Source organism: Ornithodoros turicata, unplaced genomic scaffold, assembly GCF_037126465.1.
Source record: "Ornithodoros turicata isolate Travis unplaced genomic scaffold, ASM3712646v1 Chromosome62, whole genome shotgun sequence".
Classification (NCBI taxonomy): domain Eukaryota; kingdom Metazoa; phylum Arthropoda; class Arachnida; order Ixodida; family Argasidae; genus Ornithodoros; species Ornithodoros turicata.
The window spans coordinates 733,305-759,575 of NW_026999386.1; the positions used below are offsets into that span (position 1 = coordinate 733,305).

The 26,271-nt window shown below is 44.2% G+C and overlaps 1 protein-coding gene across 1 annotated transcript; it reads left to right on the top strand.

Annotated features, from left to right (window-relative positions):
- Positions 1–16,979: 16,979 nt before the first annotated feature.
- LOC135374457 (uncharacterized) lies at positions 16,980–18,642 on the top strand. Its single transcript, XM_064607414.1, has 5 exons — positions 16,980–17,031; positions 17,203–17,322; positions 17,451–17,504; positions 17,586–18,366; positions 18,422–18,642. Exons 2-5 carry the CDS (start codon positions 17,314–17,316, stop codon positions 18,640–18,642), a joined length of 1,065 nt encoding a protein of 354 aa, XP_064463484.1. The 5' UTR covers positions 16,980–17,031; positions 17,203–17,313.
- The last annotated feature ends 7,629 nt before the right edge of the window (positions 18,643–26,271 follow it).

Consider the following 26,271-nt stretch of genomic DNA (forward strand, 5'->3'; position numbering starts at 1 on the left):
ACCTCCCAGTTCAAGCACTTTTGTGTCTGGACACTGGTTCCTGTGGATGGGGTGTTACAGGTATGTTACATTAGTTCAGTTAATTTGTCTTTTGCACATTTTTGTTACTGTTAGCTGGATTACTGTTGGACATACAATCCTTTGACACACCGAAGCTGATGTCGCCTCTGATAACGTTTTAGAATTTTCAGTGTCATCAACGTCCATTGAGGAAGGTGCCTTTACTATCTGTGAATCTTTAACTGAAGAATAGCCCAGAAGTCATGTTAACATTGTCTACTCTTATTAATTCACTGTCTGTTTTCTGAGAGCTAAGAAAAATGGAAACTATTTATTTGTCACAACTTCACGCTGGATACTGGTGTGGTACTGGCTTGACATGTAAGCTAAAATACCTGGATTCTACAATAATTGTGTTCAACTTGGTGCATTACCGTGGGCAATGCCACATTCACTACATTTTTAGTGGGTCCGGTGCACAAATACTGTGTGCATACTGCATACATACATACTGTTCGATAGGCAAAAATACCTGAGCAGTGCTGTGTAGTCTTTTTACCCAAAGTCTTACTGCAAAGTCACAGTACACAGAACAGCAATGTGCAGGTATGCTGCGATAGAGATTCACAACAGAAAGAAGACTGTTGAGAGCATCTAAATTTTAATGAGACGAGACTTTCGTGCACAAGGCTGCTCTTGTTAATGTCTAACATGAAGTTATAAAATCCCAGAATATATAAAACATGTTGTAATGTAGAGAGCGAGGGGTGGTACAGACATAAAGATAATTATATAATCATATATAATAAAATAAAAAGGGGGTACAACTCCCCCCTCAACTCAACTCGACAATTCAATAACTCCACTTATTCTCTACCTTACAACATGTCATATATTCTGGAATTTTGTAACTTGATGTTAGACATCAAGAAGTACAGCCTTCTGTGCAAAAGTATTCTTTCTGTTGTGCACAATCATTATACAGTAAATGCGACTATCCATTTCTTGTCATTAAATGCTTTTCCTTTCTTTCTTTCTTTTTTTCTGCAGTGATGAGCATCCATAAGGACACATGCCAGAAAGGGAGTCTCTTTGGGATGACAAACCCTCATCACCTCATGATGATACAATGGTTGACGAATGGTTCTCAAGCACATCGAAACTTCCAACAAATAATTCATGAAAAAGCCAGTCAGTGCTAGCACCAGGAATTGAACGTGGACCGTCCTGCTACCAGTCAGAGATGTTCAGTGGCGTAGCCACGGTGGGGTTAGGGGGGGCTCGAGCCCCCCCTACCTGCCACGGACTGACCCACACAAATCGTGCAAATCCGAGAACATAATATATGGGGGGGGGGGACCAGTGTGACTATCGCGAAAGTTCTTGCAGTTCATGGCGTCTATCTAAGAAGCACTCTTGAATGGTTTTCAAAGTATGAGCTTTTCAAAATACTTCCAATCTCGTGACACCACTTCATTGGTCAGGACAGCCTATACATGTAATCGTACTGTCAACATCTAAATCAACTATTTTCGTTCCCTTTTTTAATCCTCAGTTTGCAGTGTGCACAAGCATGTGTGTGTTGTCGACACAGGATCAGCGGGGGAGGGGGTGCGAGTTTTCGTATCGAGCCCCCCTACCTTTGAGGTCTGGCTACGCCACTGGAGATGTTACACTTCAGGCGCTCATTGACTTTTGGTGAATTACTTGTTGACTTTGTCCCAAGGTGGAGCTCGCTACAGCTCATTTGCTATCTGTTAATGTTGTGGCGTGTGTTGCGTTTTTCTCTTTGTGTGTTCCAGACTCAGAACGGTTAATTTGGATCAGGTCAGGTACGTTTCATTTAGACATGGCAAACATAAAGTGGTGTTTCTCAACACAACTTAGCAGTGGTCTTCATGCATTACTGCTACAGCCATTAAGCGTGAATACAAACCTGCACATTATCCATGATGTAAAACCCCAAGACTAGGGAACACGAAGGGACAGACACAAACATGTTGTGTCTTCGTCCTCTCTTTGGCTGCAAGATTTTACTCATGACAAACATGTCCCTTTGTGTTCCCTAGTCTCGGGGTTTTACATATGCATCATCTTCACCAGCTCGCTTGCTTGCAGCAATTTTTTCTGCACATTATGTTCACTCTACTTTTATCGTGTGCTATATAATCTTGTTCAAGTTCTGTCAAACAACCTGTAGTGCTATAAAAAAATTCAGTACACTGTTTGTGTGGGTTGAATGGTAGCGCATGAATGCACGAAGGAAACTGTCATGTTATGGCAAGTGTTTACGTATTGTACATTTAACTACTAATTTTATTGGTTAGCTTTCACTGGCGTATCATGTCAAGCCGTGTTATATTAATTTGGAACATGTTCTTCTTAGTAGCCAGAGCAGCTGATACGCAGAGAGAACATAGCCCGTGTGTGTTTGTCTTTTCCACCGCAGCCCTTGGGTTTCCTCCCTGATGGCTACACATGTCACGGATAGGTTTCAGAACCGGTAGTTCCCGCCAAGTGTGAATTGCTTTTCAGGGGATCATCACGCTGGCAGATGAAACATATGGTTTAAATTATTTGCAGGACAGGAATTGCGCAGCTTCACACAAATACTACTACTACGACGTAAGAGTGGTTTCAAATCTAGCTTTTTTGTGTTCCTGACATTATCACACAAGATGTAGTATCCACTATGATCCTTTATGTGGGGAGTATGTACAGTGCAATCAACAGATGCTATTTACAAATCTGTGTTTTCTACTGTGTTCAAATGGGGTAGTTTGTATCTGAGAGCCATAGTGAAACACAGGCCCTCGAGAAACATGGCAACACATTGCAGGGACTCTGGATGCTGCCTAAATTTCCAGAACACACAGCTCAAGGCAGCGGTTAAATAACAAGTGGTTAGAGAAATCCAAGATAGTTGCATCCGTAAGCAGTCCGCTGTTGGATTTGCTTCTGTCAGAGATACGTTATCTCAAAGGGAACGCAGGGACACACTCAGAATGATACTAGGGCTGCCTGTGAAATAGAATGAGGAGAGGGGAAGATATATAACCCTTTGTCTTGTCTGTTATTCTATTGGTTAAATTGTCATTTTCTTAGCAGCATATGTGTGTATACTCCAGAGTCTGCTAATAAATATATCAGTTTAGAGCTAGCAGTCGCATTGTAGATGTCTCATCCTGTCCTTGGTTGCTTGTGATTCACTATGGCCATGCTTGCTATTGCAAAAACAGAAAACCAAAAAAGACAATAGAAAAACACGGAAAGAGCGACCTAAAAAGCTGCCTGTTCTAGTGCTCCCATGGAAGCAATGCAATGAGGTAACATGTTCCATTCATGAACTGTGCATAGTACTAGTACATATCACAAAGGCAACCGATTATTCAGATTTTTCTTAAAGTGCGTTGTTTTTTTAGCTTTGTTTGCACAGTCTATTATTGGAGCTTTATGTGATTCCCCTCTTCAGATACTTTAAGATTGCTGATACTGTGCAGTTTGTTAATTTTGAAACTGTACTGTGCTGAGGTACAAAAACAGAATTGTCATATCTGCATTTGAGCACATAGGAATAATTTGTAAGTACTTTACTTGTTGACATTAATATTTGCACCAGGTTGATTTATGGAAAATGTAAATAAATATATTTATTTGCTTTCCAACCAATGCACAAATGTCTTCTTTTCCAGTGAGATATTCCCTGTTCACCAGACATAAATGTGGAAAAGTTAAAGGGGCACAATGATGGTAGAGTCTAGCGTTGCTTTTTGCCACTTCACATATATGCACTGTTATTCGTGTGCACATGTAGGAATAGGAAGGTAGAGGATGCGCATAAAAAATTTCGTATGCAGCCACACATATGGTTCAGAAGATTAATTAGATGATGTCCAAGCATATATAATTGTGCTTCATGTGCAATGGGTATGCTAACGGATTGCTTCCATGAAGCCTTATTTATTTATTTTTTATAAATTCTTTTTATAAATGTTATTTTTTATTTTATATAAATTTCATATTACATATGTATACTTATATTTTTATAAATTTTATAAACTAAAAACTCAAGTTACACGGCCCCTGTAAGAGTGCCCTTTGCAAATGGTTTGGTAACGTGTCTCGAACTGTAAAGGTAAGAGGCAATCGAGAATGCTGCAGACAAGGTTGCAACTTACATATTGCTTATCACGTCCTACATACAAAGTGATTTGTACAATAATTCCTGAGCACGGAATTAATCCCGAGGCTGGCCAGTGATGTCACCCAGGACGACAAGTCACATAATTGCCTTTAACACTTTTACACCCCATGGGCTGAGTTGTGAATTGAAAGAGCACTCTACAGACGGATAAGGCGCACCTGATTTCTAGGATCTATGCTATGCCCTAACTCTTCAGACACCACATTTCTAAGTGGCAATATGTGCTCTGGTACTTCTTTTGCGTGTGCATAGTGTGCAACCACATGGCTACTGGAGCTTTCGTGTGCATGTTTTTGTGCGACGGTGTTCATTACAAACAATATCCAGATGTTAGACATAAAATGCAGTAGTTTGTAGCGTACCACACAACGCAGCGTGACATGGGAGTGTGTGATTCAAAGAAAGCTTCTGGAAAATGCACAGAATCCCACAAAAAGTTTAAAATGTGATTTGTATTTCGTTTTACGTCTTTCGTCGTTACATACCATCGTCGACGCTGTTGCACATTGATAAATCGTACGTAAAACTTGTCCCATAGCAGTATGCGGTTTCTCAAATACATAGTACAATTTTCCTGCAGTAATAAAACGCTGTCGGCATTTTCTTGCTGACACGGCTGTCGAAACGTCAGTCTCTACAATGGGCAAGTGCTGTAAAGGGGCAAACGCAGACGCGACTTGATACAAATTGTTCGTGCTCACAAAACACAAACAACGAATTCCAGTCACAACATCGCACAGAGGTTGGTTCGCGAATGAGTTCGCAGCTGCTGCACTGTTTACTTATCGCGGAACGGTGGGAACCCAACGTTTATAGATAGGGTCAGTTGGGAAAGCGCGCGGCCTCCCCGTAGAGACGCGGCGGCCCGTTGCTATTGGCTCCCGTTGGATGGCGCTGCCATAGCTTCAGGATCGACTCTCCGCATGTCGTCTGCTCGCTCCGTGTGTTCGAATGGCGCGGATCGCGACATTTCCGAATGCAAAGTACATGCATAGCGAGCAATTATTGCCGGAGTAGGCCTTTTCAAGCAATACATTGCTCGGATGGAATACGTACCAGATCGCGGTCATGAAATTTTCATTAAATTATAGCGGGAATGAAGCGCTCGTACCTCCCGGAAGATGGCAAGTGCGCATATGCTCCTGTGCGTGCGCACGCATAGAGAGCGAACATCTGCCGCTCATGCCTGCTCCTACCAAGTAATAGTTCGCAAACATTTTAATTTTCCTTCTTTCTTACATGAGTTTTACCTTCTTTCTCACAGACGAAACCTTTCCGGGCGCGCTCAACTTTTTTGTGGCATCCTTTGCTGCAAAGTGCATTCTCAGCATAACATACGACTGCAGCAGCTCTGATCTGAGCATATCGCTGTGCTCACTGCATCCTACGCGACGTATATTGCAGTCCCTTATCGCGTCCAAAAGAGTCCAAAAGGTATCCCCACAGAGGCTTCTCTCGTCCAGCAATGTTGACACATTATTCTCAATAGTTCTGAACATTGTGAAGAGCGCCCAAGAGGGATGCGTTAGGCTTCCACGTTCAAACTCCCTCTCCAACGTGAGGAATGCCTCAGGGCACTGCGAACTATCAGACTGAATGTCAGTTGTGCACAGTGAGCACGCCACGTGCTTCAAGAAGGTGTGAACAAGGTAGCCGCACCGGTAGTACACCACACAATCTTGGGCAGCTGGGAGGGCGTATGCGTGTTTTGGTCCACGTGCATGTGCTACTCCTGTACCTTCTTTTTCATTGCATGTTGTAGCACAGAGCTCGGCCATTTTTACGCGTAAATTCTCCTGGATTCTCCTTTCTACCCAATTTCATTGTGTTCTGCACGGCGGCAAGGACCGTTGTCGGCTGTGCTTCAACATTGCCTGTGATGGAGGCCTTTATGGGAGTGTACAAGCTAAGAAGCCTGTATATGTGGGTCAGCCAAGACGTACATCACAGATGTACGTCTTGGCTGTAACCTTCAAATTCTTGCGTGGAATGGCACATTCCCACGCTTTGAGAACGTCGGGCTCGCTTGTGCCGTGGCATAGAAGTTTCCCCTGCTGACTTGTAGCCGCTTTTGCAACCGGGAGCACAGCATGTCGGCATGGTACTTCACCACCGTTACCTTAATACAGGAAGAAATCTCAACTGCCGAAACAAAACTCGCTCCATACGACGCAGCTCCGTAAGCAGCGAATACGATAAGCCGGCGACCTCGATCTCAAAGCGCTGTCAGCGCCATCCCGCGGAGAGCCAATGAAAAGGGGCCGCCGCGGGCGCCGAGTTTCCCAACTGACTCTATCTATAAACGTTGTGGGAACCCGACTGTCCGCCATCTTCAAGCACAGATACGTGAAGCCGCGAGAAGCCGTAGCTGAAATCCACTGACAAGTGCGAAGGCGCGTACACGTCACAATGCCCGTTCGGGTGCATCTACGTCATAAAAATGGCTGCGCCCATGTGTGTTTCGGAATGAATTACCTATTTTTTTGACATGGTACTGTACCGAACTGAGAGAATGAAGGTGTATTTTGGGGAGAGCTGGATGTGGGCTTTCAGAATATCACAACCGTTTCGACTATTTGGGATATCGGCATAGCTGACCTTTAAGGATAAAGAAATAATCGATACATCTCTCACGTACTAAGCCGCACACGGGTAATCACTCACTGCGTTCAGACGAGGCATGTGCTTGTGTTGAAGTTGCGATGCACTCACGGACAACAGGGAACATGGCGTTTTGTTGACCACCTCACACCTGTATTTTCTCAAAGATGACACCTCCGTCCATGTAGGTCGCGGCATGTACCATTTTCCTCTTCACCAAACGATCCTAATGTTTATACTCGTCTTAACCATGTTTCTCAGGTTCCTCTAGCTCCTAAAATAAAACACATAATCAGTAGTAATCGAAGCACCACGGTAAGCACTTATACCTCTTAAAATCGGAAGAAGCATTCTGTGCAGTCCGTTTGGCGTTTCATCGTCCGGTTCTTCTCCGGACGCTGTGTCTTCCTAGCGTCGAAACTTCTCCGAGATATCGCCAATATGTTTCACATGACTCATTGTCATCACGTTGTCTTAGAAAACGCACTAAAACCACGTAAATAGTGCACAGGCGATGCCCGATATCTGCCACGGCAACCGAAGAGAAAAAACGACCTCGCAACGACGCTTCAAGTTCCAACTTCCAACTAACGCGCTCTCTCTGCTCCCTCTCGCGGCCCGCCGTTAGAATTTGAATTGAAAGCCTCCCGCCGCACCGGAGCGCCCTCATAATTATTGCGCGGAGTGTGTCATCTTTGGATTGTGTCTTTTGGCACTTAGCTGGTACATTTTATGACATTTCCCTTTAGATGAGAATATGAGCACGAATTGAAGTTACAGCATATATTTTATCGAAGACGTAAACGGATAAAAAACCCAGAAATATAGATCATACGCGTGCTAAAATACATCAAAATAATGGCTAAAAAAGCAAAAAGAAAACAGAAGGGTATATGGCAAGAGTGGACTCTTCTTCCCCTAACGGATCTCAAAGGGGGAAGCTGCCCAGCTTGGAATCTAAAGTGGTTCAATTGACCATTGTGGGAACAAAATGGTACCTGTGAGGCTCCCACTGTAAGTTCTGGAACCATTTGAGGCCAGAGTGGTACCACTGATTTCACCAATGTGGAACCAGCCACCCCACTTGCGAATCCAGCTGGGACCACCAAGATTCAACTGGAACCATTCCGGAACCATCCACATTCAAATGGAACCAGTCCAGATTCAAATGGAACCATTCTGGAACCAGTCCAGATTTTTGCCTGGGACAGCAAGCTGCACTTCACCACCAGATTCTCTGGATGCTTGTAAGTAACATAACCTGCAATTTATGGCCGAAATGGTTTGAACTTTACTGTAATCAAATGTGTCTCACACATACATATTGCATTGCAGCTGTCTAAAGTGCCAAATACATATGTGGAACTTAGACTGTAGTTTCATCTTGCCTCACATATGCTTACTTTGCAGCAACATCTGGCAAACAATTTGCATTTTCTTCTTCTCATTCCAGCAAAGAACTTGCCGTAAATCAGAGATCTACCATGACCGGCAACAGGATACCGACAGCAACCTTAGGTACACCACTCAGCATCATGATGAGTGGTGACCTTTGCGACATTACAAAATGCTACAGCAGCACAATCTACTTGCATGTCCACCCCATTCTAGGAGGAGCAATCCTTTGTACTTGACTGCAAAAGCTTCCAAATACTGTAAGGTCTGAAAACTTCATACCTGATTCCTGCAGGAGGTTCATTCAGTTGCATATGACAGTGCTATGCCAATGCATGCCAGTTGCATTTGTTGCATAGCTGACCTGCGAAAACATTGCATGTGTAGTAGATAAAATGCTAAGAGCGTTAAAGGAGCATGGAAGGCACTTCGAAATTTTACTGTGTCACATGAGCCTACTACTCTGAAACTGGCACACAAAATATTTCCTTTGGGAGGTGCTAATTTATTTGAAGAATTGCTATGCAAGAGAGTGCGCAGCGGTGGAGACGTCACCCAGTGGATCCTAATGACTCCTCGCAGAGCACATTTCAATGGTCATTGAGAGTCATCTGCAAAAGCTAGCAACCAACCAAGACACGGGACGGGTGGCGCAAAATCGGATTGCAAAAAGGAAGATGAGGGAAGAAGGCACTCGCCTCAGTATTGGCACATAACATTGCGGATTGGCAGCCGAGGGTAGCAGGTTTTCTGACCTACAAGATTAATAGCCCTCTTGCACTCCAAGATTATGTGCTGCTCTCTTAGTGTTTGTGCAAATGTCTATCCCACGACTCGTAATCCTGTTTTGTCTAATCCCGACATGTTTGTTCTCGAGTCCTTGCATGCTCTTTTCAAAAGAAACATGTACCAATACAGCTGCACAGTGTCCAACAAGGATGAAAACACAGTTGGATGATGAGGCAGATGAGGCAGTGTGCTGACCCAGCAGCTCCTGTCCTGCATTGAAAAAAGGTTGAAGAAACGTGATGCCCTTGTCAGGCGTTTCAGGAATGCACGTAAATTAATGAATAACATTTAATATAATTAATAAATATCATCCTCATGAATGACGATAAGGGCTTATTCTATGCAGAGGCATGGTCTCTGATGCAGACATGTGGGGTGGCCCTGATAAGGGCCTTTTTGCCAAAGGCCAAGGGTATTTGCAGACTTTCACGCGGCTTATCCTTATGTTTGTCATTTGCTCCAGGTTCAATGACAAGGACACTGAGAGCAGCTTCCTTCAAAAGACCATTCAAGTCGTGATGCTTATGATGAAGTGCACAAGCCCTGAAATTTTGCATCGTGTACCATGAAGCACGCGTTTTTATATGCAAATAAAGAGCTGTGAAACAAAAACAATACATCACCTTTCAGGGGAAGTAGCCTGTGTACGTGGCTGATGGGAACAGGTTCCGGATTGTGCGGACGACACATCCTGGTATCTGGCGCCTATTCCTTGGACCAAGATATCCCCAGATCCAGTTTGTAAAACATGCATATGCTGCATATCTGATGCACCTGTCAAAAGAAATACAGTTGCATGTAAATCCCGCATTTGTTTCCTTGCGTCACAATAAATGTTAACGTGACATTTTATAAACCAGGGATGTACGGTAGTTAACTACTTGTAATTAAACTACTGTCGGTATTTAAAAAGTAGTTAGAAACTACTTGAAAAAATTTTAGTTATAACTACTAGTTTACTACAGTAGTCAGGTTACAGTGGGCTACAACTACTTCACATTATTTCACTTAGCCTACCATGTGCTTGTTACCGACAACTATGAGAATTTTGTCGTCTTCTGCATCAGACACACAGTGGATCTGACACAACCAGTAAAAACTTATTCAGCATTGTCATTCAGTGAGAGAACTGCATAATGTGCACTGCAATGTTCAACACAGGTGCACAGAGGCGCATGCTTTGCCTGTCACAAGTGTGCAAAGCCCGTGGGACAAGAATGGGTTTCGACAGGGAGTCAGGACAGCATCCAACATGTTGCAACAGGAGTGTTGGTCAAACAGGTTGCGCTGGACTAGTTAGCTGCGGAATGGAGACACTCGTTGTCAAGATTACGTACAGAAATGCTACGGCACATGAGCAGAAAGTATGTTTCTTGTGTTAATCATGTACATAACAATCGACACACAGAGTACATTCAAAGCGCTTACGACCCCACTGTGTCAGATTGGAGGCCATGACTGTATCATTGCATGGCATATCACTACAGCAGTATTGTATGGAGGAAGCTCACTGTCTTCTCACTACCCATGCACATGCTGTTTCTATGCCTCAGGGATTATGGATATAACAATGCGCACAAATACCACAAATGTACCCAGGGAGCACATGGTGGGCTAGTAGACGTCTAAATGACGTCTAAAAAAAGAGATAAGGAATGGCTATAGAATGTCTAGGCACTAGACCAAATGTCAAGTATCCGTTCACTAGACGTCAAATAACACGTCTAACGTTACGCCACCTAGCCATCTAGCCCTAGACATCCGATGTCTATGTACCTAGCCGAGATTTAGACATTCTTTTGACCTGGATGTCTGGAGCAGGGTCAGACACTTAACCATGTATTAGACATGAAGTCTACAGCTAGACCAATTTTATCCCTCCATTCAGGCGATAGGTCTAGGGTTATACATTTCCTGTACCTTACTTTAGCCACCCTTAGACCTACTTTAGACCATGACTAGTCCTGCTACCGTCCTGGCGTGCATTCATGCAGAAATGTAATATAATTGATAGCAACATGGATCTCAGCATGAACATTTATTCACAGTAAACCACACACGAAGTCTATGGTACAAAACTCAGTATAAAACTGGATTGACTTTGCTGCCAAGCAGGGGGTCTTGTGTTTTGACTGATGAGTGTTGTACTGGCAGCAGGGTGTTGAAGGCCACCTCATTCATTTCTTCCAATTAGTGATTGTTGGTGCCGGAGCACTGCCTCCAATGACTCACTGTGGCTAGAAAATAGAACAAAACATGTCAGAAAGCATTATGTAGCCTGCTAGTTCTAACTAGTTTGTTTAGTGGCTATGCACACTCTTTCACGGGATGCTTGTCTGGCCACATAAGAGCAAAAACTGTATGAACACTGATCTGGGAGACACATAAAGAAAAGAAGCCTCACGTACAAAAATCACAGAACTGTTACAGCTACACAACACGAATTGCAGCAACAGCTGAAAATCTGTTTGTGCGTGACTACCTGATGTGGACGCTAGAGCCCTGCACCATCCGCGGATGGAAGCGGATATCCGCAAGATACTTGCGGATTCGGGTGAAAATGTATCACTTTCTGCGGTGTGCGGATCGGATGGCTTGAGGTCGGATGCGGATATACCGCATGCTGTCATTTTTCTACTAGCAATTTATTTGTATTGCGCGCCGACAGCGAGCGCATGCCCGGGTTCACCTTTGACCATGCACGGCCAAGACGGGAGAGAAGGCATTCTGGCGTCCACGCAAGCACCGGCGAGGTAGCATTCCACGCGTTCCAGAAGTATCTCCATATCGCGTTTCTTGAAAGGTTTACCTTTGCTTGTCGTCGTGAGTCCTTCCGTAAGAGCATGGAGGCATCCGAAATTATACCAACATTCTTCCAGAGGTGTTTACGCGTCCTTCGAAACTTGCGGATTTTGCGGATGTAAACGGTTGTGTATGCAGCGGTGCGGATCGGATAACGTGTGCGCGGATGCGGGTCGGGTGCTAAAAATCGTATCCGCGCAGGGCTCTAGCGGACGCTGCCAGAATCTCAGGGAAATGAGGATGTAACAGCTGTCGCTGTGAAAGTACTTCAATGTGACAGGCGTTTTCTCGTGATGTACGACCTTACCTGGTCGAGCAGGCGACTGCGAAGCACTGCATGATTGGCACAGCATTTCCTTCACTGCATTACGCTAAAACAACATCTGTGCTGCTCTCATAACTTTGGTGCGAAAATTCTGTACAGGATAAAAATAAACACTGTGTTTATTATAAAAGACAATACAAAGCAAGAGCTGTATCACCACGTACGTCAAATATTATAAGGTTTATTCACATGACGTCATCCGCAGGAGACCGCCACTGTCGCTAGCAGGCAGATTTGCTGCCATCGGCCTTTGTAGATCACGGCCCTATTGTAGATTTCAGTCAAGCTGTTACCCATATTATACTCACCGTATATCTGGTGCTTAAAACTTGTTGCTCTGTGATTTGTAGAATATCCAAGCAATTTCCATGTTTTCGGTGTTAACAGTCACCTAAAAAGCATAATGCAGCGAACAAATGCAAGGACTTAACATTGAGGGACCTATAGTATGGCGCTGAGGTGACTTCAGTGAATAAACCTTTTAGGAACTCAAATCCTGCACTACTGCCAGATAGCTGTTTGGGTGAAGTAAGACGGAATGACATAGTCACGCTGTTCTCCATACCATACCAAGGATGTTTCAAAACGACTAAGCACAGAAATACTAGTTTTGTACCGTTTGATGAATATTTTGTCTCCTGCCCACACATGTTGTGCGGTTCCTTAGCAAGCTTCTGGCAGTCCTTTCTTCTACATCGCACTTCCCTGCTGACTTTCACAGCATCCGAAAAAAAGTTTCATTTCGTTAACCACACGACAACCATGTAAATGGAAAGCAGTCAGAGCCTTACACCAACTGTATTTGCAATACTTTGTTGACAAAAAATTTAAAGAGGCTCCCTCTAGAGTAAGATTAGGGGGCACATCGAACATCAGGAACATTGGAGGACAACACAGTCAGACGTCAGAGACAACTGCTTCCCCTCACCTCACAGGGAACTGTTAAGCTTATGTGCAAATAGATGTTTCGTAGGGTAGGTTACCACTATTTTCATATCCACCGATGCAAGATAGTCCAAGCACCTATAAAAAGAAAAATGCAATTGCTATGACACCATGACATGCCAACAAAAGTACTTGAGCAAAATTTTCAGTGTGTGGTTTCACTACCAGCGAAAAATGCAACAACCGAAGTCGGGCTGACATGACAATGAACTAACCAGCATTTATGTTCCGGCGTGTCCGCCCTGCAAACCGTAACTGTCGACTTTCGTGTACTCAAGACTTCAACAGTCATCGAAAACTCGTGAATCTCGATGGTTAATTAGTGATACCGCATTTGTTTTAGCACCAAGACGAACCAAGGCACTTACTGAAACGTTGTACTGCCGAACATACAACGTTAATCACTACTTTGAATGCAAGTGCAGTCAGGTCAACCCACACTTCCAATGTGCTTCAATCGGTGATACGAAGCCGAAATAAATAAAGGAAACGATATTCCGATATTATGCCACGCATCTCTACTACATGCGATTTGGTGCACAAAAACAGGCACATACTTTAATGAAGAGTGAACTCACCCCTTCAACTTGAAAGCCAGAGAACAAAGAAACGCTGTCCACCACAGTACTCTGGGAGCTCTGCTGCGCTCAACAGTTTTTATCACTGGACAGCACGGCGTACGTTCTCGCTATGCTCAAAAATTGCAAGAAAAAACGCGCGGGAGATTAGAACTTCGAAAGATTTTCGTATAACAACCAGTGGAATGCAGCCGCCAAGACTCAACTGCTACCCGTTGCGCGTCCAGAAAGTTTGAAGTTTTAACGGTTGAAACTGAACAGGTTCGAACTGGTTGGATGGATGGATGATGGATGGTGATTGGGTAGACGGGCAGACGTCATTGCCATTGCTTTAGCTCGTGCTTATTGAGTGCTTATTTTTTGTAATATCTTTAATTTCGGTGGCCGTTCATTATAATTGGGTGGTGGACGTTAAATGTTAAATAACACATATGCCTATCCAGCGGAAGTGTCACCAACATCATCATCATTATGCCATCGCCATCGTTGTTGCAGCGACGAGTGTCGTATTTTGGGTGCTGTGTGTGTTGAAAATCGCTGTTCCTTTTGCAAACAATTTATCAATGCCTTTGCTACTGAGCTGCAGGTGTACCAAATATGTACCGTATTGCCTGTTCAGCGGTTTCAAAGAGATACCATGGGCAGTTTCAAGATTTTTTTGAAGGGTCCTGAAATCCCTGAGTCACGTCAGATTCCATTTTACTGCTGCAGCTGTGTAGCTTGTGGGAAAATGTTATGTGCAGTAAACAAACATCTGCCATCTGCTGCCCCAGTACGTGCAAAGTGCTTCTGTGTTTATGGAGCAATGTTTTATAGTGCTGCGCTGAACGATCCGTCGGAGTCGTCGACTTTTTTATTGACATTTAAGTGATTCCATAATTTAGTTGCTGATTTCTTTAAGTTGGTGTAGCGTAGTATTCTGCAGCGGAGTTACTGACGTACAACATTTACCAGCAACAGTAACGCCATCTGGAACGCTAGTTCAAGAAACATTGCCCCGAACAAATGTGGGCTTTCGTTAAGAAAAAAGATATATGTTCAGTAAAATAAAATATTACTTCACAGCACTTAGATTCTGGTAATGTTTGTGGATGCTATATATATGTATGCCAGTGAGCCAAAAAAACTCGGATCATCATATGTATGGACATTATTTAAATTATCTACGTACCTCAGTCAGACTGCCTTCATCTGACTGATCTTTTGTTACAATATATGGGCATACAACTCACATAGCATGAAAGGCTACATACTATCCATTTGGTCATAATATAATTGGACAAAGTTAATGTGGTCCATTCGTGCATAGTTTCTGAAAGTCGTTACAGAGTCCAGTTTTATTACCTCAGTATGATCATTTGCAAACAGATTGTACTTGCTGCTTCACACATGTGTGATGGAAAGTAACAGAATAATGAATTTCTTTCATGTATGAGGATCATCCAACAAAAGTTCCTCCGCTGTGAACAAAATAATAAATCTATAGCATAACATTGAAAAAAATTTATGTACAGATTAGAGCTCAACATTACTTCCTAATATAGTCACTTTATTTAGCTGAACATTTTTGATACTGTGATACCAAGTATTCAATACGTTGTCTGTGCCATGCTGTGTCCTGTTTACAAAGTGAGGCATTCACTTTGCATTTCATCTGATCAATTTGTGTTTCATGATCACTTGCGAATTCGTGACTGCCGAGGGGCGCTTTGAGAGGAAGATGGAACAGCAAATTGGGCAAATTTTCATTGAAGTAGGAATCATCACCTTGAGCACGAGGAGAACGAAGTATACAGGAAGCTCACGAAAAGGAAAATCACATTTGTGAGTCTCCTGTATACTTCATTCTCCTCATGCTCAAGGTGATGCTTCCTACTTCTGCGTTGCACCAGCTCACTTGTGTACTTTTTCTCTCTTTGGCAAATTTCCAGATGAATTTCTGTAATAAATCCCAAGTCTTCGAAGACTAGTGCAGACAGTGTTGACGTGGTACGCTACACCCTTCCAAGTCCTGTGCTTTTTTGTTTCGTTGTAGTTTGAAGCTTACCCACGATCTCGCAGTACATCTGCATTTACTGTGATTGTGCGTGTGAGGTAATCTACAAGTTGCACACAACGATAGTCCTAAAACACTGTCGGCATAGCCTTTCCAGACGAAAACACGAGTTTGACCTCTTTCAGAATGCTTTCACCGGGCACCCACCATGACTTCCTATGGTATTTTGTCTCAGCACATGCATAATGCACCCACGTTTAATTAACAATAATTGTTCCAAGAAATTCGTCTTGACAGTCTTGATATCATTGAAGGAAAATGCAAGTTGCGTTCATTCGTTGCTCTTTGCGAACGTTACCGAGCAAATGTGGCCCCCATCTCGCATAACTTTCGTTGACCAAGCTGAAGGAAATTTGTTCCCATTAGTATCAGAGTGCATTACCAGTGACCCGCCAGTCTCCGTTAACAATTCTCGGAATTTCAGAAAAGAAACGTTGTTTCGTGGTGTTATAGCTGATCTCCCACTGTACTGTTCATTGTGCAGATGTTCACGACCCTGTATAGACCTTTCCAGGGGCAACCTGAATACCAGGGCGCATATCGCGCAGCAATAATCTGGGGTGGAGAGTAGCGGGTGCTCCTCCTCTCCTTTCCCTCTCTCTGGACTGTTGGCGTTACTGGCGGCCTGCTGGCGGCTGCCGTGCGAAGTCAGGTCCGCGTGACGAGTGTCCGGTTCTCACGGGAAAAGTATGCCATACAGAAATCCCTATTCATCTGGGCAGCACTGTGTTCTGTATGGGTGCCTAAATAACCAGAAGAAAAGGAACGCTGCAAGAAAACAACCGTGTGATGTTCACGGTGTGCTGCAGGAACAGTGTGGCTGCAACATGTACCTGTTGCACAGGTTCCCAGCCGACCCGGATTTGAAACGATAGTGGTTAAGCGCCGTTAATCGCAAAGATTTCGTACCTTCACCATCTTCGCGCGTGTGCTCCGAGCACTTCGTGGACGGCCGGAAAACATACCAGAACCCCGTGCCCATGCTGTCTCTGGGTTACGACAGAAAGGTATGCGTGCTAATGCTGTTATGCACTTCTACAGAATTCATACTTTGCAGGTACTAAAAGGTCGTCGGCGTACCCAAGCATACCCATGGAACGTCGAAGAGGAAGGTGCGCGGTACCTAGGCGAGTAATGACGTTGATAATCAGGCATTCTGTTTTTTTAGAGAACGCATGAGAGCCAACCGGAGCTACTGTCAACGAGCCCAAGTTCCGCGCGAAGCATGCAAGAGAAGACGTTGAGGAATGAGCCTCGTAAAAGTGCCACTAAGGAACAATGTAACACAGAGGAAGTTGCGGTGTCACAGTTCCTCAGTGCTGCTGCATTGCTTGAGGTACACATGCTCTTATATTACTTTATGGGAATGTGCTGTAGTTTCTCAGAGCAAATTTGAACTGCACAACAGAAATTGTTTAAGTAAAATTCCAGAGAAATAGGTGCACCTGATGATGTGTCTGATGCACAGTGACAGTGTGTTTGTAGAATGTGTATTTGTTCCTTACAGGACAGTGACATTTGCTTTGAGAGTAGTAGCATAGGGCTTCATTCACCATTATCATCAGCACACATTCTTGTGACGGGCTCCCAAGATGCCGAACGTGCACAACCGCAACGAATGGATGCAGTAAGTACAAAACAAAATATGGCTGAAAGTATTGCTACTACTCTAAAGATGGCAGCTTGTGATATTTACATCATGACGAAAAATGGGCTTCTTTTCCAAGGAACTTTGCTAACGCTGCTCTCTTGCAGGCAACCCAGACATCTGCCAGAGGCGGGCTTGCTGTTGAGGAAAGAGTGGATGCCGTAAGTAGAGCAACCATTTTATGAGTCAAACAGTGGCTTGCCACACATTTCTCTTTAACGCCATTTTACTTTGAATTTCAGGGTACCCAGGCAACTGCCACCAGCACGGTAGCAGGACAAACACATGACCAGGGAACGCAATGGGAACGGAACCTCTATGAGGATCACTGTTATGCGCAAATTCCTGCTACTGAGCCGCACCGCACGTCATTTGCCAGCACACTCTCTGCTGATGACATTAATTTCTACACAGGGGTGTCACAGCCAGTGTTTAGTCAGATGGTAGAAATAGTAACAATGCTTGCACAGAAGCCAAGCTTTCTGCCACGCGAAGACCAGCTCTTGCTGTGCCTTATGAGACTGCGTCTGGGGCTCCTCTACGGACATCTTGCAAGAATTTTTCGTGTGTCCGTTTCAAGTGTGGGGAACCACTTTATTTATATACTTGGAATTGTCTCTGATATCATGAAGGAAGTTGTTACCTGGCTACCACGAAGCTACATTCGCAATACCATGCCCGAGTCATTCATTCAGAATGGATATTCATGCACCACATGCATTCTTGACTGTACTGAAGTTGTGCTACAACGTCCGAGGAAGCTCATGCCTACAGCACAGACCTACAGTAACTACAAATATAACAATACAGTGAAGTTTCTGGTGGCAATTGCCCCGAATGGCTTCATAATATTTGTTTCCAAAGCTTATGGTGGGCGTGCATCCGATAAACTTCTCACGAAAGATTGTGGCATCTGTGACCTTTTCATGCCTGGGGATGAAATCATGGCAGATAGAGGCTTCACTCTGGACCACGAACTGCAAGTGCAGGGGATTCGACTTAACACCCCAGCATTCACAAGAGGTAAGTGCCCTAGCTCAAAAGCAGCCATGCATTTAACCGCAATTTTGTTTTGCAGGGAAGTCTCAATTAACACAGGCAGAAGTGACCCAGACAAGACGGATAGCCGCTGTACGGATCCACATTGAAAGAGCGATCAACAGGATCAAGACCTATCGCACATTGAAACAGGCCTTACCTATTGCATCTAAGAAGGTTATCAGTAACATAATTTTTGTATGTGCTGGGCTCTGTAACTTAAAGCCACCCCTGATCAGGGAAGCTCACAGGACAGCATAGGTGGTAAATGTTGTGTGTTGAGCATTTTCCAATAAATCATGTATGTCCTGTGGAGAGGAGTGTGAGTTGACGTAATGGGGGTTCAAATGATGGCCGATATGTTGCGACTTTCACAAGACTAAGATCAATGTTTTAATTACAGCTTCAGGATATTGCAGTATGTTACATTAAGTTCTCTTTGTCCATTTCTGTGGTGCTCTACAAGCATTGGCAACAGTGCACAAAAGTAAAATTTTCTTAGTCGCACAACATTGGTAGCCAAGAACGACGGGTCAAATGGCACTTCAAGAACTATATCAGTCACATCACCACTTGTGGCAACAGACCACACATAAAAATAACACCGTTGTCTTCCAATGCACAGCATCTGGAATTGCACCTGCATGAAGTACCCATTAGGTCCATTCTTTGAAAGAACATAATTCTCGTCGATGAGCCTCACATCGTATTTGCCTTTCGCAATCATTTCCTTGCAGTTTTCGACATGGGGGCACTTAATCTCGAGGACAGCGTCTTTAGATTCAATTATGCCGTCAGGAGAGGCGGCAAGCCATGGGTAATCTTCACTCACGAAAATTCCACACTTCACAACGTGGAGCCCAGTCCTAGCCATAAACCGTTCACGGGCTGCATTTTCACATGCTTTGCCATGTTTCGTCGCTGCATTCCCAAGGAATGATGGCATGGAAATAGCCTTTGCTGCCTTATTGTATGATGTTGTCTCCCTTTTTGGCACCTTCTTGACGTTCGATGCTGTGAGCCTCAAGCGACGTGCTGCATGCCACAGCTCACTGTCCTGGCCTCGTGTATGGTACTCAAGCGTGGATATTGCAGTCGGCGATAGCACAATATAGTTCTCATAAAACGTACTACATGGCGAGCAACTGTGCGGCAGCTCATATTCTGCATCATGGCTTGCATGGTTACTTGGGCATAAGGGCAAATGTTCCATCAGTGGTGACGCAACACCTTTCATATTTCCTCGGTCTTGATTCCGTGGAGGAGGGTGGAAGGTTTCGTTCAGAAGTGTTCCTATATGAAAAAAGAAATAAGTTTGAGCAAAATGTCGGACAGCTGTAAATCCTGCGACATGGCAACACTGAGCTTTTTAGAAATAACAACTGAGCTTCACGACTAACTGAAATGAGCATGTCTGGTCCTGTCACTTCTTGAAAATGCTACCGCACACACACTTTAGTACACAAAATGGACCAAAATACCTTTAACGTTGAAGAGAGGAGACACGGGTGATGACTTGATGAACTCCTTGAAGGTTCTGTCATCCATAGGCGGGTCACTTGGTAGTGCTGCTCTTTTTTCCCTTTTCACATCCGGGTCAAGTATCCGCCTCTGCATTTTGAATGAGATGTCCCCTAGCACAGCTGGTTCCACGTTCCGTTTCGTTCCTCTGTTCCACTGCATTACTGTGTCCGTGCAGGAAATGCCAGTCAGCCCATTGCAAACTGCAAGGTCTATCTTCCAGAGGACTGCTCCAACGTGGCTGCATACTCTGGCTTTCCCTGCCATGCAGGTACAGCCAGCAGTCAGAACTGTGCCACTGTACTTCGCACATATCCACACAGAATGGGGTCTGTTGTGCACATCTTGCTATGGTCTCACCTCACCTTTAACAAACACTATTTCGTTGTCTACTTTGTGGACCAACAGTTTTCCAACCCACCCGCACTGTAGGTAATTGTATGACTCCAGGCTTTTATAGGCCTTCACGTCTTTCAAGTCACAAGCCTTTGAGCTGAAAAGGTAGTAAACGATGTCACCTGAGGCGACTCCCGGCCACAACTTCATATTGTCGCTCCAGCTGTCAAGATCGTCAGGATGAGGGTAGTACCGGCCATCTAGAACTAGAAGTTGAACCTTGTAGCGCAACTACAACTGTGCGTCAGATTCGGTGGAGATATCATTGCCCTGATAAAAACACACAACTGTTAGAGCGCTAGCCACTCACCTTCTATCATTAGCGGGATCTTCGCCTGCTCCGTCTTTGTAGTCGACGGCTCTCGCGAGGCCGGAGCCATCACGACGTAGATATTTTCAAACAGCAACAATACTTCGCGGTAGGCACTGCACCTCGCAACAGTAGCGAGAAAGTAATAAGGAGATGTAAAGATAAACGGAAACAACGATGACAAAAAATAAAAATAGCAAGAAAAGTGCGAAGCGTAAACAGCCCGAGTAATCAACGAGGTAGAAGTAGAAGACCGCGCATCTCCAACAGTCCAATATGGAGGAGAGGAGAAAGCCGGCAGAGGTCGCAGTGGCACTAAACATGGCGCGGCGCAGCGGCTACTCGTTGGAATCATGTATAGAGGACACACCATTTCAATGCCCGTAAAGTGTTTTGTATAAACAGGTGTTAACTGTCAGTGGATATTCTTTAAAGCACTCTTTTTTCTTTTCCGAAAAGTAGGATAGCTCTTACTTACTAGGATAGTCAGACGTACTCGGAAATATTACATCCATGGTTGAATGCCTGACACATAGGTGAATGGCACTCCATTAACCAACATCTGCAGTGCCGGGATGTCACACCCAACTACTACACCATTCAGTTTGTCCTAGTGGTGTTTCCTTTGAATAACAAATATCGGGAAACTTATTTTTGGATGACCCTCCTAATTCCAGTTCTCTTTCTGCATTTGGCTACATTTTTTAGATTTCTTGTGACGACTCTTGTGGACAGATACCAGCATGGAAGACTTAATAATAATTGGGGTTTACATTGCGAGACAACTGAGATCACGAGCGACGCCACAGCAGTGGGTCTGTGGATAGCCCACCTGAGTGTCCTTAAATGTGCAATGAAAGCTCACCACAAAACACACCTATTTAATGTCCCTTGCGGAAGATGGCATATCTAAGCAACTTGTATCTTGGCAGTAAGTTGCTGGTGTTTTTGGCCGGGTTCGAACTGGCGATCTCGGGATCAGAAGGCGAACACACTACAAGCTCAGCCACCAAGGCCGGTTCATGGACAACTTGAACAACACAGTTATGTTAACTCTGCCATCAAGTAATTCAGTTTCCTGCATATGTTTTGTAACAATTGAACTTCAGATTTGTAAGTCTGAAGGCTAAGTTTAGAACCACCTCTTATAATTTAGTGACTCTATTTGATGTGTGAGTGTGTTCACACCTCTTAAAAACCTAATAAGACAAAATCTTTATGATTTCTAATATGTGGTATTTACAAGGCCAGCTACAAGACGTCTACAATTAGACTTCAATTACTAAATGTCTACCAGATGTCTAGTAAATCACTAATTTTAGACGTCTAAATAATAGTAAGACTTTTAGACGTCTACTCAACGTCTAGTTTGGGCACTATCCCTAAAGTCTAGGGTTAGAACAGGTCTGGACACCTAGTAGACTACCATGTGTTCCCTGGGTAGTTACACAATTAACTACATCCTAGTAGTTGCATGTGATGCAGTTAAAGGGACTGTCGCATCCGAAACCGTGGTTACGAATCCAATACCAATGTGTTCGGTACACTACCACCGAGCTATTTGCCAAATTTTCTCCTTCCAAAACGGACCGGGTGATGAGGAATCGAATTTAAAATATACGGTTTCGTTTTGATCCTCGAAAGCGCCAGCGCCAACAACATCTCGTGACGCAAGGTGGAATCTGGCTAATCCGCTGTGAAGGACGCTGTCGTCTGCCGCCAAGTCTGGGGCTGCTTTGTTTTTTTCCGGCACGTCGCCCGTATTCACATGTGACACTTTGTAGTGACGCGGATACTATCTCTACGCTTGCATCCTTCGCGTGATATGTCGTTTGGAAACCGACGCAGCGTTCCGGACTCCAGGAAAACTTCCTTCGAAAACCTCGATGTTTGATTTCGCACGCCAAGGATACAGGTACAGCCAGACCCCAGACGAAGCGAAAGTTGGAAGCAGCTACATCACTAGCGGGTATCCAGATGAAGCAAGGAGTGTTCATGCTGTCCGTGTATGCTCCTCGCATTTCACCGATAATGTGTACCTTGATCAGAACATCGTGCAAGTGCAACTTGGATTGACACAAAAAAGGAACGAATTGAAACTTGACGCCGTTCCGACAGTGTTCCATGAACAAAGCGAGCCAGCAACTTCGACAGTAAGTCACAATGTCTATGTAGTTTCCCAATCGGGTCTGTCACTCTGGCGCGTGAGTAACTTAGCAGCAAAAGACGAAATCGGTACAACGTAAGGTATCCCCTAACCTATGATTAATAACTAGATAAATAAAATACAATAAACAAGTAAAAGAACATGTCATTCATATGAACGTGATTGGCTTTTCTCGTTGTCGGACGCGTTATCATGAAACTTTCCCTGTTACTGAACCTGTGACTTTTGTGGAATGTGGTAGACATAATTGGTTTTCATGTGTATTACAGCTGCAGGCAGCTCGACAGGGTCAAGCGCAAGTGGTACGTATATTACTTAAATACATATAATGTGTTTACAATTTTTGGACACAGAACAGTTCGCAAACTATGAACCCCGATCACTAAAAGGAAGAACTGACGCTGTTTGTGTGCTGGTGTTAGAATCAGGCACTATATACAAACAGTACCTCTGTCCGTAACATAAGCGCCATAAACCACTTCCCAGTTTCCTTTTATCTCTCTGTTTGTGAACTGTTTGTGTGCTGTAGGGCGGCGGTTTTTGCGGTTGTCGTAGCCAACTTGAGGAGCACTTTTGACGTTCTGTATTATAGAAGGACCAGGTGCCTCTGATCCAAGTCCCATCCATCCACGAAACGGCATCAAACAATGTACGTGTGTGCACGGCAATTTTGCTGAGAGACCTGGTTTTTACACTAATGCCTTTACGACGCCTCTGACAAATTAGGATCATCAAGAACAGTGCTTTCTTCATCCAAGTTCAAGAAGTAAAGAGAATGACTTCATGGCTTCTACTGACATCTCACAGCTACATGCCAAGACAAAATAACTTGACAACAGGAAATGAAAAGAAAAAAAAAAGGTCCGTTTCAGGTCCACCCAAATCTTTGTGCAGAGGCTGACAACAACAACGGTATTGTGAGATGATGAATGATGCTGATGCAGCGTTGAGATTAAGCCCTTTTTTCCTTTTTTGCAATGCTATACATTACTGCTGGTTAAATGTAAAATGATGCACGGGCCTGTTAGCAGAACGTACTTTAATAGAATAACGTGCGAAGCGTGCAAAGCATAGCGAGCCTCGCACCACAGATAAAACGAAGAGAAAGAAAAACTTCAATCCGTTGTTAGCGTTATCCAACACCCCAACTCGTTAACAACGATTCCATACAATTCCCACTTGAGTTCTCAGTCGTTCGAAGTTTTGTTTGCAAAGAGCTTTCGTGAAACAGTCCGCCGCCATATTCTTGGTGTCACAGTATTCGAATCGAATTATCTTTTGACTAACCAAGTCACGAATAAAATGGTAGCGAATGTCTATGTGCTTTGTCCGAGTGTTGGAGCTTGCATCCACGGTGAGCCTGATGCAGCCTTGATTGTCTTCGTAAATAACCATTGGTTCAGCCTGTGGCGCTCCCAAATCCAGTAACAGCTGACGTAGCCAAAGCAGTTCTTGAGAAGCACTCGCTGCGGCAACGTATTCAGCTTCGGTGGATGATAATGCAACACAGAGTTGCTTTCGGCTGCCCCAAGACACACTGCTCTCACCAAGCTTAAACAAAAACCCCGATGTTGATTTCCGGTCTTGAGGGTCTCCTGCCCAATCAGCGTCGACGTAGCAAGAAAGCTTGAGTACTGCAGTTACTGGTAATTTCAGTTTCATGTCCTTAGTATGGTTGAGGTAACGTAGTACTCGTTTTAGTGCGTTCCAGTCTCTCTGACGTGGACAGCTAACTCGTCTGCACAAGACGCCTAGCGCAAACGCTATATCTGGCCGTGTTGTCGTCGATATATGCAGTAGAGCCCCAACTGCTTCTTTGTACTTATGACTTGTTGGTAACAAATCCTCGTCTCCCCTACACTGGAGATAGCCTGCGTCCATAGGAGTGGCAGCGCCCCTTGCGTCCTCCATGCCATATCGACTTAGGAGGCCGCCGATTTTGTTGCGTGCAAGGGGCTACCAGAGATGTAGTGTCAATTCAACAGAAAAGCTGCATGTTCTGCGAGGCACTGTCACATAAGCATTGGCCAAATTTGCTGTCCTGTGAGCTTTGATAGGATATGCCGTAGATAGTAAGAGGCCTCTTACTGTAAAAGGGAGGTGCATTACTCGAGTAGTGGGGTCTGAGGCATGAGGGTCATTTCAGGATGTACTAACCCTTCCAAAATTTTACACTTGGTTGTGCCCAGAGATCGATCCAGATCCCCCCCCCCCCCAACACCCCGAGTTTTTTTCCTGTGTACCACTGTTATAATGAAACCATCCAATTTACTGTCCAACCGTCCCGTTTTCATTGCAATTGAAGTACTTACGAAACTGTTTATTTTGTTTTTTATTTTTGTGACTCCCCGCTTCAGATCCCAAGGGACATTGCCAGTGTGGTGCACGCTCATAACTGTCTGTGCATAGCAAATAATAAATATCTGTGCGTGAAGAGTTGGATGTAGACTTGTGCGATGGCTCTTGAATGGACAACACTCAGTCAACACAAAGATTTATTCACATTTGCGTAACTTATTGCCTGTCATTATAATAATAATTATTATAATACATAGACAAGAGGTAATGCTCTGCCAAGGATCTCTGAAGTTACAGTCTTGAAAGCTGTTTTCAAAACAGTGGTGCTAAAAAAATTGGATCAATGGCAGGTATCAAAATTTGTTTTGCTGTATCAAGGCAGAACAATCTTCCGTGGTAATGACAAATTTTGGGCATTCCCAGACAGATGTATCACTTACTATGATAATAAGGTGTAACTGTACCATTAGTGAGTTATGAAACGTTACCTGAAATTATTTGACGTGTTATATCCCTCACATGCTATAATACTGCCAACGATAAGAAGCATTACACTACCATTAAAAGTATAGCTGTCACTTATGGCCAGGTAGTTTATTGCTCCTGCCTATTCCTTTGCACTTCTCGGGATTACTGTGGTAACACAGATTCTGTTTCACACTTCTCAATTGGAAACTACACAAGTCTATTATGGTGTAGGTGTGAACAGGAAATCAGGCACACTAAAGATGATAGTCCCGATAGGACCAGGATGGAAAAACGTTGGCGAATCATGCGGACGACACACCCTGGTATCTGTCGTCTGTTTCTCGGTCCAAGGAATCTCCAAACTCAGCTTGTAAACACACAATAAGCAGTGAACCTGACGTAGCTGTAAAAGGAAAGGACACTTTCCTAAACACGTAGCACAGTAATTTCCTGACAATCATTCTAATCCTAACCCGGCCTTTGAGTTGCACAGTTGGTTAGAGCCTTCGTAACTTGCATGGGGCATTCGTCGTGTGTGCAAACAACGACGACAACTACGAAAATAAGGATTGCTCGACGTGCCTATCTATCGTGGGCACAGTAGGCGAAGACTGTGATCGTCGCTGCAATACTGCGGTGGATACACCACCAGAAGTTCTGGCCGATGACAGAGAGTGTGATGCGTGCGTGTGGTGCGTGCCGTCATTGCACAACTCTGCCACTTCACCAG

What these genes read in the sequence shown, in the direction of transcription:
- LOC135374457 (XM_064607414.1), top strand. An exon ending in TTGAGGAAAGAGTGGATGCC is followed by an intron (nt 17,505 to 17,585) that starts GTAAGTAGAGCA and finishes TTTGAATTTCAG; the next exon opens with GGTACCCAGGCAACTGCCAC. An exon ending in CACCCCAGCATTCACAAGAG is followed by an intron (nt 18,367 to 18,421) that starts GTAAGTGCCCTA and finishes TTTGTTTTGCAG; the next exon opens with GGAAGTCTCAATTAACACAG.